At 39.5% G+C, this 13,302-nt stretch overlaps 1 protein-coding gene across 6 annotated transcripts in view; it reads right to left on the bottom strand.

Annotated features, from left to right (window-relative positions):
• Positions 1 to 13,302, bottom strand: part of MLLT3 (MLLT3 super elongation complex subunit) — a 246,147-nt gene that overhangs the window by 9,542 nt on the left and 223,303 nt on the right. For all 6 annotated transcript variants that reach the window (XM_039545641.1, XM_039545640.1, XM_039545643.1 and 3 more), the window contains 4 exons: positions 8,321 to 8,453; positions 6,021 to 6,120; positions 2,424 to 2,495; positions 1,002 to 1,073 (listed from right to left, as the gene is read on the bottom strand). In XM_039545641.1, the coding sequence (XP_039401575.1) occupies positions 1,002 to 1,073; positions 2,424 to 2,495; positions 6,021 to 6,120; positions 8,321 to 8,453 (377 nt within the window). The remainder of the gene's footprint in view (positions 1 to 1,001; positions 1,074 to 2,423; positions 2,496 to 6,020; positions 6,121 to 8,320; positions 8,454 to 13,302) is intronic.

The raw sequence follows: 13,302 nt of genomic DNA, 5'->3' as shown, positions 1-13,302 counted from the left end.
CTGAAATCTTCTATGTTATACTGAACTTGCGCTACTTTCTGATGATCAGTTACAAAAGAATGTGTGAGCAAATATGCACTCATGGATTCATGCTGAAGGTCTGCAAAGTATTTTGTTTTTATATGTACTTATGCAAGTGTTGAGAAATTACTGAGTGATTGAAATAAATTGGAAGTGGTAAAAAATCTCAAAGTGCCTATCACTGTGGTATCTAATTGCTGTAAACACAATAAAGCCATCTGTACTACAATTACTTCTGCTTTGTTAATAATGTAAATCATTTCATCTCTACCCATTTGTAATCCAACAGTACCTGACAATGCCGAGATCACTGAATGCAGAGAGAATATAATGCAAGTCATTTCTTACCACTATATAATGCTATCAGATCATTTGAAGCTTTTTTAGTTCTGACTAACTAGTTTACACCAAAGTAATCAATTGTCTCCCATGACTGAGGAAGAGTAAGGAATTAATATACTGTTTTACCATAAAAGTGACATTTGTTTTCATGATCACTCTTCGAAACTGTATTTTATTGCTTTTCACCAAAGATTTCATCATGGTTTTCCAAAAAATAAACAGGATTCTTGCCCAATTGTTCAATATTTCTACTCATTTTGCCCTCCCACAAACCATATTTTATTGCCTGTGTCCAATTTTCATGAATCAGCAACTTGAAAAATGTACTGATCAATATAGTAAATTAGTGACAACATTTAGCTCAAATAAACATTATTTTTATATCTGTCAGTAAATCTGGAAAACTCAAGGGAATCGATTCCAACTCAAAAGCGTGCTCATATGTGGCAATGGAATGAAAAATTTGTGTGATATAGTTCTTTAGGTCATATTAACATTCTGAATAGGCAATATATTATGCAGTCTCAGGCCTGAGAGCTATGAAGTCAGATTATAAAGCTTTAGGTTAAAAGAGGAAGAACAGATTTGGTTTCTTGACTTTGTTGAGCACTCTGATACTGCACAAGAGCTCTCCTCACCTGTTGCAGTACATGCCTTTCCCTCAATGTCATTAATCTTCTGTGGAGCTCTACTAGTTCATCGAGATATGCCTGAAAACAATCCCCCCCCACAACAAAGAACCTGTTAAGGAATAGTTGTGTATTTCCACAAAATCCAGATTTTGTACAGAGTATTTACAACATCATTTGTATTCTCATTGGACTTGTTTTCTTTAGTTTGGCAAGGGAACTAAACATTTAACTCCAACCAACTAATCAGTATGTAATCCAGGCAACCACCAGTTAAACTTTTTTACTTCCTAATGTTGAAAAACTTTAAGGGGCCTTTGAAGTAATTTCACTATATCAGATATTCAAAAGAATTTCACAAAATCCTGTTTGTTCTCCAGTATGATAGAAGATTGCATTCTATCACCAAGGGCCATTTTTGAAATTGATGAACCACTGAATCTTGAAGGGCAAGTTGAATAACGGGCAGGAGGTTTTAAGATGCATGAAGGCATGCGTAAGAAAAAGTGATCCACTTATTCAGAGGGGATCAAACTCCCGCCCACCCCCTTGGAACTTAAACACCAATTCACACCAGGGGCAAATCCTTCCACTCCCTACCACAATAAAACTCATCTACTTCTCATCTCATCTATGGCTGCCCACTAGCATTTATGAAGTAACACATGGGTACCAAACATGCAGGTCACAGCCTCCAAGGGAAAATCTGATCTGAAATGAGGGAGGAAGGGGGCAGAGGGTCATGATTATCCTTCTTTTTATGGTTACTTTTTTTTTCCATTGTAACACATGATCATGGATGGAAAAGACTGAAAACTGCTGGTCTAACAAAGCAGTGCTATGTACTAGGTCATAGACAATCTGGGAATGGGAAACCAAATTAGGAGTCTCAGACTCGTGGTAGCACAACGAGGTTACTACTCGTAAATTCTAAACCATTTTGGGGCTTACACTGGGAGATTACATTATGTTAACTAACACAACATTAAAACCCATGTTAGAACTCACTTAACCGTTCCAGCTGACAAATTTAAACATGATAATCCCTCTGTATGCTGAGTGCTAATGAACGCTTAGCATAATGCTAGTTAACGTGTTATATCACATTTTCATTTCCCAGTGAACACCAGCCCTTGGAAAGGATTCTGTAAATATTTTTATTAATTGCCTGCACTGTATACATAAAACAAACAATAGGTGGTAGACCCCCATCCAGTGAACTTTGCCAAAGCTTTGAGGGGACAATGCTTGCAAAGAAAAAAAGAGAAAAGCATAATGCTGTATTTAAGAAACACTTAGAGCCGAGATATACTAACCAGTGAGTTTTCTGTTTTGTAACAAAAATAATACTGTAAACGGGATGTAGAAGAGAAAATATAACAACTTAATGTGGCTTTCTAAATAGTTTATTGCCATCACATTCATATTTACCTTATCGCATTCACCATTCTTTATTTGTTTATCAGATTTACTTTGCTTTATTGGACTTTTCACTTCTAGAATCTGGAAAAGAAACAGAAAATGCTCCAAGTATTAAGTGCATCTTTGGGCTGTATGTATTTTAAAAAAATTAAGAAAACATTTTAAAAATGCTGTTACATAAAAACACAAAGAATATAAAAATGTCTGGAAGAAACCACAACCAAACCTTGCAAATAACCCTTCACAATCTTTGACCTAATAAACCTACTCAGTCTTCTTTTCTTAGAAGTAACTTACATCACAAAATGCTGAATCACGACGAGATGCTTATATAAAAGAGTAATACTGATGCTAAATAACTTGATTCTATATCATTTTAAAGCTTCCTGGACTGTTTTTTGTATGGTCTTCATTTGAACCTTGGCAGGTTAAGAGGTCTAAATTTTTGAATATATGCATAGCGCTGAGCCAAACTCTACCTCCTTGGTAAAGGTTACATGCATTTAATGTACAGTATGATTGATATGTTTTCTTATTATTTTTATTGTTGTCTACCTTTTCTGAAGGATACAGTTTTTGAAATGTAGCTAATCTAGTGTTTGCATGAGCTGCAATTGTGCAAAAAGAGTGTTTAATCAAAGATAATGATCATGCATTTACATAGCACCTTTCATTCAGTATGATTACACACTACTTTACAAACTTGGGCCTACACAGTGTACAAATTATATACCAGTGTCTCTTCATCAAATGCTGAAATTTAGTCACCTCTAGGTAAAGAATGTGTCAAATAGTCAAGAGTACACAATGCACTATATGACAGTTTTAGGACAGAAGTGAGGAATGAGATTTTTTTCCATTTGAAACTGAGTACGTAATCAGAATGTTACTACCCAATTTGGAGTGTGGCCAGTTGCTGTGAAAAGTATCACAGGCTGCTTACTGGTCACAAATGATCAGGCTTTCTGTTTTACACCTCATCACAAAGAATATATCTCCAGTAGCACAGTTTCCCCTAACAACATCATCATAACACAACACCAACTTCAATATGAAAATTACTCAGTCATTACTCAGGCTTGTTAAAAATGAAGATTTTTTGATACCCTCATATCCAAACATGGGTCTTTCATTAGTTTCCACCAACTCCTAGTATCTCCCCCAACTCCTGTAGTCCCCACAGATCGCACCTAGGTGTTACCTTGGGTGACTGACACCTTATAAATGAGAGAGAGAGAGAAAAAAAACTGTGCAGCTATTTGCCAACACAGACAAGACAACTATAGGTCTGTTTTATCCTAACTGTTTATTTTACAAAGGATGGTACGTGCCCAGAATGCAACGCATGAAGCTCACCTGAAAAAAAAAATCTTAGATTTAACAAGCCCTGGGCTATTGCAGTTTGTGGTGGAGGAAGATAAATTTTTTCTTGACAAAATGTGAATGCTTCTGGGCAAAATGCCAGGCTTTTGAGGTTTTTCTTTGTTTTTTTGTTTTTCTTTTATTTGTTTATTTTTAAAGGGAAAATGCTTTTATCAGTTTACCTAGGAGTGATGAAATTTTGATACACAGTAGCCCTAACATCAGAAATGGTTTTCATATAATTTCACTAGCCTGGAACACAGAGAAAGCTTGAAGGAGTTGCTCACTTATAATCTGCCAAATGTGGCTATTGAAATCCAGTAGCATCCCCACATGCCGTAGGTCATTCTCTCCAATACCCAAAGCACCCTAGTTTGGATGAGATGTGTCACTAAACATGTTAGAGAAAGCTTATGCAAAAGCTCATATTAACTCAGTTTTTGTAACTCTCAAACCTGCCTGAAGCTGATTCCTTCAGTCACTAATCTGTAGAGGGCAGTGTTTTCCCTAATCTGTAACAGTATGGTTCTGTAGTGTGAACTTATTTTGTAACACAGGCCTGTTTACACCAGTCAGGAAAATCATGGCAGTACCTTGCTGGCAAGAACTATGTTTAAATATGGTTCTGACTAACACAATTGGAATTCTAGTGCCGGTAGGCCTGATCGTTCCCCAAAGTATACTTTCTACTTCATCTGTTAAGACAGTGTGCGAATGCTTTAAGATAGTGAGCTGTTCACTTCCAACTGGTATCTCTTTAAATACTCCATGATGTTTGGAGAGACCAAATGAGCACATAGGAGTTTATGGTGCTCATTGGAGTAGACAGGCATGGCAGGTGAGACAGTGGCCAAATGGATCATGCCTAGTGAGAGAGAAAGATACAGTTATGATTTCCCTGCACAAAACCAGGTGAGATTTTCAAAAAGCAACCAGCTTTGGTTATCCCTATGTAGAGATCATTCATTTTCCTTGCACTACAGTATCCAAAGAAAGATTGCCCCGAATTAAGTGATAGCTGAAAGGAAATGGAAATGTCACTTTATGAATGTCTGTAAAAGTGATCTTTCTCCAAAGTTCATGTAGAAATCAATTAAAATATCTAGAGAATTTTTGATTGATCCTGTTAATGCTTACTGACTGTGAAATAACATGGATTTCTTTATCATTATTACAGGTGCTCCTGCTAAACACAGAGCATATCTCCTTTTCTGCAGCATATCCTAATCTAATTGATATAAACAAATTATTCATGTATTGCTGTTAGCATCGATACATTTATGTGTTATTAGAAAAGGAATGGATGGTATATTATTTATGTCAGGAAAGAGAATTAATTTTCCTGAAGGAAGGCAGGGAGTGCTGTCTAGGATCACCTGTAACACCCAAGTTAAAAATTTTTATTAAAACAGTGGATCCATTTTATCCATATTGCCACTATAAACATGTTCTTATTCTCATTTAACTTAGCCCGGCTATATGAGAGTTTAGAGTGCGACCAAGTTTCCTCTGCAGTAGATTTACGTTCTATTTTGTCACCAAACACAAATATATAAATTACTTTAGTTATATATCTTTATACATTGTGAATGTCAATTGCTTTAAAGATAATAGCAAATGAATATATTGCAGTATGCTTATGTGTTATTAAAAACTCCATTAATTTAGAAAGATGTTGTGATCTAACAGATTAGGTATGAGGACCTCCTGCATTCTAATCCTTGTTTGCTACTGACTCATTGTGTAGATTTGGGTCAGTTAACTTATCTTTCAGTTTCTACACCTGCCAGATGGGATAACGCTACTTACCTATCTCAACAGTGCTACAAAGACTATCTACTATTTCTACAGTGCTAAGCATTATTTACTATAAATATAACAAAATGCTTTATCTAATATGGCTGATTAAAACTTTGAGATGCAGACCAAATGAAAAAAAAAATCCTGATTACATGTGAACCGAAAGTAACACCAAGAGTAGGACTGCTATTGTAAAGTCAGGTCATAACAAGTTTACCCTTTACAGTATGACTTAATATACACAAAAGTGTTGTTTTCCATAGAATATTGCCATATACATTGCTCATCTGCTTTACAGAGAATATTTGTTCAGCCAAATATATTTAAGTTTAGGGTAAAAGAAAATTAATTAGTCTGAAAATTAAAGCAATCAAGGACACAAGGCTAGCTCCAAAGCTTTTAGTGCAGATACACCAGTCTTATGTGTAGGGAACCTCACTGTACCTGATTGTTGTTGGTTTTCAATAAAGGTGGTGGAGGTTCATGATGTAGAGGTGAGGAAGCTGAACTGCTGTCACTGTCACTACCGTCACTTAGACTAACCCTGAGGAAAGAGAGAGCCACAGAAATCAGATATAAAAACAAAGGCTGAACACACTGCCACTCCTAGATCACACTTGTAGGTGGGATACTGAGAACATTCTTTGCTACACAAGCTGTCATTAGTTATCGGAACTTTGAAAGTGCAGAAGTTCCTCTTCTCTGCACCCCCCGCCAGTGCTTCCCCCACCGCCAAACAGCTGTTTGGCAGCACTTAGGACTTTCTGGGAGGGAGGTAGAGGAACAGGGAAGGGCCCCATCTCCAGTTCTCCCCATCCCTCCCTCCGAGAAAGTCCTAAGCGCCGCCAAACAGCTATTCGGTAGCGCTTAGGACTTGGGGGGGGGGGGGAAAGGTAGAGGAGCGGGTACGTGAAGAGCTCCAGAGAGGAGGTGGAGTGGGGGTGGGAAGAGGTGGGCCTGGAGTGGAACAGGGAGAGGAAGAGGTGGGCCTCTCCGGGGAAGCTGCTGTGGCGAAGGTGCTTCCAAGCGTCCTTGCCTGCCGTGGGCTGTGCCTGTGTGAGGTAAACCCGGGGCACTTCCCAACCACAGTACAGTACTGTACAGTATATAATGCTTTTTCTATGCGCCAAAACAATTTCCTTGGAACCTAACCCCCCGCATTTACATTAAATCTTATGGGAAAATTGGAGTCGTTTAACATTGTTTTAATTAAAGTTGCATTTTTCAGGACCATAACTACAACGTTAAAGTGAGGAGTTACTGTACATTGCCAAAGAGCCACAGAAATCCTTCAGCAGCCCCCCATCAGCTTCCCCTCCCTGGTCCCAGCGACTCCAACCCACTGGCAGCCCCGCTGATCAGCGCCTCTCCCTCCCTCCCCGCACCTCCTGATCAGCTGTTTCATGGCATGCAGGAGGCTCTGGGGGAGAGGGGGGGGAAGAACAAGAGCATGGCAGGCTCAGGGGAGGGGGTGGGAAGGGGTGGAGGGCAAAGCCAAAGGTTGGGCCTGTGTCAAAGCCAAAGGTTGAGCAGTGAGCACCCCCCGCCAGCAAATTGGAAAGTTGGCACCTGTAGCTCCAGACGCAGAGTCGCTGCCTATACAAGGAGCTGCATATTAATTTCTGAAGAGCCGCATGTGGCTCCAGAGCCACAGCTTGGCCACCCCTGGTCTAGGCTGTAAACACTGCATGGAGGGGAATGTTTACTTGTTTTTTTGTTTTTTTTTTTAAAGTTACCCACTGAGTTTAAAAAAAAGTTTTTTTTAGAAACACCAACACCCCCAAACTAACCCTCTACAGCTGGAGACAGATGGGATCAAAAGTGCCTTATAAATTATATTTAACATTAATATTCCAATTCAGAGGTTCTCAAACTGATATCTGTGGAATGGTGGCTGTTCATAGGGCCTGCTTTTCTCCTTGATTCCAGATGACAAACTGCATTAGAGAGACAGCTAAACTACCTTTAATACTTTCCTAATATTACTCTTCCACATAAGCAATTGCTCAAATTGATACTCAAGTGTTACGTGATCATGAAGGATAGGAAAAGAAGTCCAAAAGAACATCTTTAAGATGAGGTATCTACCCACTATGAAAAAGTTTGAGAGCCCCTGTTCCACCTTGTGCAGGATTTTCAATGACATATGGCAACAGCTTTAGAATGTATGATGAATTTCTCATTTGTTATGTCATACTGAAGTCACAGTCGGGATGCAGAACAGATAATAAAAAATCAGGCCAGAAACCTCATCATTTTTGGGACTAGGGCTTGCAATACATCCGCCATGAACTGAACACTATGTAAATTGCTTAGATAAGTCCCTCTAAAACAATGAACTTTGACAGCTTTATATATGTCAATCACAAGATTTGTGGGTTAACTTGTATCTGGGGTACAGAACACCTTGCACATGGAGGACCTGATTCTGCTCTCACTTACGCCAATGTGAAGCAAAAACAACCTAACAGAGTCACAACAGTGTAAAGCCAATGAAAGTTAGGGGAGAATCAGGCGCAAACTGACCAAATGCTTTTGTGTAGAAGCAGCTCATATCTCGGAGCATCTGATTTGACAGTTTAAAAGTGGCATTGCATATGCATGCTCTTTGTAGAAATTGAATAAATCGCCTTTCTGTTTGTTGAGCTTAAGCTATTCAGCTTTTAAAAAAAAATTAATCTGTCGTAACTACTGCTATCATACTACCTCAGGCTTCAAGTTGTTTGCAGTTACAAGATACTCACCTGCGACCTCTACTTCCTCCACGAGTATTTACAGGTCTCTCCATTTCAGAGTCATTCTCATTCTCATCTGCTTCATCTGATTCATCTTCATTATCATCAGAATGCAGATCTTTCATTATAGACCTCAAGGGACCTGACCAACAGAAATGACAAAACAGGCACAAATCAACAACTGGAATTCAAATTCACTTTGCAATATTCTAGACACATCAGCCTATTATGCAGTTTTACAGAGGAAAAAAAATCCAAAGTGTTAGAGGTGGGGGAAGCCTTAAGCATTAAACAAATGAAGTAATGCACTAGAGGCTTATGCTGCAAACACTTGCACATGAATCATTTACTCACGCAAGCAGTCCTATTGATTCCAATGGGCTTACTCATAACAGTAAAATGACCCATGTGTCTAAGTGTTTACATGACTGGGCCCCCTGGAATGTAGCTGAAGCAAAATATTTTCACACCAAATAGTCCCCATTGCATGTTTTAATTTAAGAAAAAATGAATGTTCTATTTTTTATTATTATAAATGAGATACTTATAAGCTGCTAGCCTTCCCCCCTTCCCTCTTTCTCAAAGGTTATTCTCTATCAATAAAGTTCTACAGAAACATATTGGTAATAGTACATTTGTTAGGTTAATCCATGTATTGAAAAGCAGAGTTTAATAAATCATTCTGATTGTAACTGCCAAGGCAGTCTTTGTCTGCCTGTTTTTGATCTATTTAGATAAAGCTGTTCCTTTTATTTCAAGGTCAATTTCAGGTCAAGCAAGCACTTTGCTAGCATTCTGATGTAAGAAGCATGTCAATCCCATGCAACACTGTCCTATCTTTTCTCTTGAATTAATTTGAGGTGCTCAGCCTGGTTCTCCCTAAGACTCTATAAAATGAATTTAGGATTTAGTTCTTTCATTGTACCTTTTATTTATTTTGCTATCAAAGGTGACTAGACAAAGCTGCATGTTTAACATATCTGCGAAATATAAAAGAGGACAGCTGCTTAAAAGGAGCATGGGGTCAGGGTCAGCTTGGGAGGCTGAAGGAAGTGAATCAGACCACAGAGAGTTTGATTCTCCATCACATCATATTCGAGAACATAGAGGGCATCCAGGAATGGCAGGAGTAGTGGTGGCAATAGTTTATTGTTACATTTCTATACTGGCAATAGTTTATTATTATTACATTTTTATGGTGCCTTCAACACAAGACTCTCAAAGTACTTTTTTATCATTAATAAATTAAGCCTCACAATACTCTTGTAACGTAGTTAAAGTTCAGTCACAGTTTCAGGACCATGCTTTAACAATGAGACTATACTTCCCCTAGGTAGGGGACTGTGATGTAAATTATTTCACTTCTGACAGGGTTTACACCAGAGGCACCCAGAGTATCTTTGTCCAGTGTTAACAGTGCTTCCAGTTTTAAGACCTACATTTAAAATGGTTTACAAGTAAGGCTGTGCAAGGTTTGTTTAAGTTGGCATGGTTTGGGCAAATGGAATTCAGTGGGTTCTGTTCTGTATTTGCATACCCTGAAGTCTGCTTGGAGCCAAGCCCAGAACATGGGGTTGATGGGCATATGCCTACTGCATCAGACATGGGCATAGACCACAGGACAGGCAATTCTAATAGCAACAGACTGCCAGCTGACACTGCAGAGGCCAGCAGTGAGCTGAGGCTGCTAATCAGGAGAGGACTCCCATCCTTGGCTTCTAATAAGTGTATGTGGAGGATAGTGGTGAATTCCTTCCCCTGGCCCTAGCTAGGGAAGAAGATCACCTGCAGTACTACCATGGGGACAGGAAACAGATTGATCAGTTCTGGTCTGCTAGAAGAGATTCCTTTGGCCAAATGCGTTCTTGCCTGTTGCTCTGTGTGGGGAATGAATGGCGGAGGGACAGGACAGCAGAAGAGAATGAGTGAAAGAACTAAAGAAGGGAATTAATGAGAAATTATGAGAAAGAGGCTGCATTTGAAGAGAGAGAGAAAGAAGGAAGGAGAGATTAAGGGGGAGGAGGAAGACAAGAGAAAGACTGGGAAACCAAACAAAAGATCGGATAAGTGGTAGAGGAAGAGAGGGGAAAAAAGGGAAGCATCAAAAACAAAGCAATAATAGACAGACATCGGATGGAAGCTGTTGAAAGGTGGATAAGGAACTGGTTAAATGGGACACAACAACAGGTCAGACTGAAAGGGGAACTGTTAGTCTGGAGGAGGGTTACTAGTGGAGTTCCTCAGGGATTGGTTTTGGGATCAAGTTTATTTAACATTTTAATTACTAACCTTGGCACAAAAAGCAAGTGTGCTCTAATAAAATTTGTGGATGACACAAAGTTGGGAGGTATTGCCAATATGAAGGAGGACCGGAATATCATACAAGAAGATCTGGATGGCGTTGTAAAACTGGAGTAATATAAATGGGGATGAAATTTAATAGTGCAAAGTGCAAGGTCATGCACTTAGGGACTAACAACAAGAATTTTTGCTATAAGCTGGGGATTTATCAGTTGGAAGCCACAGAAGAGGAAACAGATCTGGGTGTATTGGTTGATCATAGGATGACTATGAGCCGTCAATGTGATGCAGCTGTAAAAAAGGTCAATGCAGTCCCAGGATACACCAGGTGAGGTATTTCCAGTAGAGACAGGGAAGTGTTAGTACCATTATACAAGGCACTGGTGAGACCTCATCTGAAATACTGTCTGCACTTCGGGTCTCCCGTGTTTAAGAAAGATGAATTCAAACTGGAACAGGTGCAGAGAAGAGCTACTAGGATGATCTGAGGAATGGAAAACCTACCTTATGAGAGGAGACTAAAAGAGCTTGGCTTGTTTAGCTTAACCAAAAGAAGGCTGAGGGGAGGTATGATTGTTCTCTATAAATACATCAAAGAGATAATACCAGGGAGGGAGAGGAGGTGTTTAAGCTAAGTGACAATGTGAACACAAGAACAAATGGATATAAACTGGCCATCAACAAGTTTAGGCTTGAAATCAGGCAAAGGTTTCTAACCATTAGAGGAGTGAAGTTCTGGAACAGCCTTCCAAGGGGAGCAGTGGGGCAAAAATTTAACTAGCTTCAAGATTGAGCTTGATAAGTTTATGGAGAGGATGGTATAATGGCATATGTCCCATCGGCGACGGCCAGTAGTAAAAATTCCCAGTGGCTGGAGACAGGACACTAGATAGGGAGGGCTCTGAGTTACTACAGAGAATTCTTTCTGCCTGGTGGGCCTTGCCCACATACTCAAGGTCTAACTGATCACCATCATTGGGGTCAGAAAGGAATTTCTTCCCTGGTTAGATTGGCAGATGCTCTTGGGGTTGTTCATCCTCCTCTGCAGCATGGGGCACGGGTTACTTGCAGGTTTAAACTAGTGTAAATGGTGAATTATCTCTAAATCATGATTTGAGGACAGTAACTTAGCCAGAGATTAGGGATCTATTTCAGGAGTGGGTGGATGAGGTTCTGTGGCATGCAATGTGCAGGAGGTCAGACTAGATTATCACAATGGCCCTTTCTGACCTTAGAGTCTATAAGGAGGAGGAAAAGAACAAAGAGGAAGAACAAAAATAAGAGGGGCAACAGTAGGTTAAAATATTGTATTCAAATTTAACAATATAATGTACAAATATTTAATCTCACACATAGGGCAGCATTAAAAATCAACATTTACCAGTTAAAATGCTTGGAGGTACCATAATAATCTCTTATTTTGGCAGAGGACTGTAGGCCACTCTAAACATCTTGCCCCTCCTTTAACCTAATTGGCCTCACTAATCCTTCTTAGAGTTTTATGTTAGTTTGAACCAAAAGTGAAGCAAAAAATGAAACCAGTGAGTTCGCCTCACCTGCCCCACACAGTCTGCTTCCCTAACAAGCCCAAGCTACCCCTTTACCTTTAAGTGTCATCTTCTCTGTACATGCAACTATATATACTCAAGTATGCGCAGCATAGGGGCGTCTTATCTGCTACGTCTCCGGATGTCTTCTGGGGGAAATTAGATGGCCCTCTCTTTGGCCCTTCACAGGGCAGCCAGCAGGCTTACTCCTCTCTCCTATGTAGAAAGCCCTCCCACATCAGACACATAGACATGCATCCACCAGAGGCACAAGACATACTGCCACACCATATCCCATCCTCCATCCCCAATACACAGATGCTTACACAATAGCAGACTGGAAGATGCATTCTCTTAAGAGGAAAGTCCCAGAACAGAGGAACATCTATTGGCACTTACTGCTGTGACCACACACTTAGCAATGTTGGTGGTGGGAGGGGGAGAAAGAAGGGCTGCCACCTATTCTGCAAAAGGTTCAGAATTGGAAAATCTGTGCAATGTCTCACATAAAGATCAGGAGATGGAAGGGGCCAAACTGCTCCCTCTAAAGATATTAGGAGGAGAGGAAAGTGATAGACCACCAGGTTTCCTCATTGAAAATATATAAAAAAGGTAAGGAAAACGTCAACTGCTCTTTGGTGGAGTAATGGGGCAGCCCATATATATCACCACTGAGATTTTCGTGAATACTGGTGGGATTCAGTATAAAAGATTTTGCACAGCCTTAGTTACAAGCCAAGTGCCTGAACCTGGGGATGCAACAGCAGCCTATTTTTTTTCCTTGCTTTCTTGGTCTAAAGATAGTTATAACGCACTGGAAACATTGCTGTCAGAATACAGAGCCAATCAGTAATGGTCACCTTCATAAAACCCTGACAGATATGCATTCTGTTTAGATTTGCTTTTTAAACAGAATCCTCTCTCTGGAGTACTAATCTATTCCATTTTAAAGAAAAAAAATAAATCTGAGGAATATAAATGCATACACTGAAACAAATTCAATTTTAATCAGTCAAAAGCTTCCTGCTTTAAAAAAACCCTGATCAAGAACATATCAGTTGTACAATTTGACAAAGTCAAGGAAAAAAGCCAAACAGGAACTAAGTGGTTTAATAGCTCTTACGAATCTCAATTGATTTATAT

The sequence above is a fragment of the Mauremys reevesii genome, linkage group 6 (assembly GCF_016161935.1).
Source record: "Mauremys reevesii isolate NIE-2019 linkage group 6, ASM1616193v1, whole genome shotgun sequence".
NCBI lineage: Eukaryota > Metazoa > Chordata > Testudines > Geoemydidae > Mauremys > Mauremys reevesii.
Note: the sequence above shows the minus strand (reverse complement) of the source record. Positions and strands in the feature narration are given on the sequence as shown.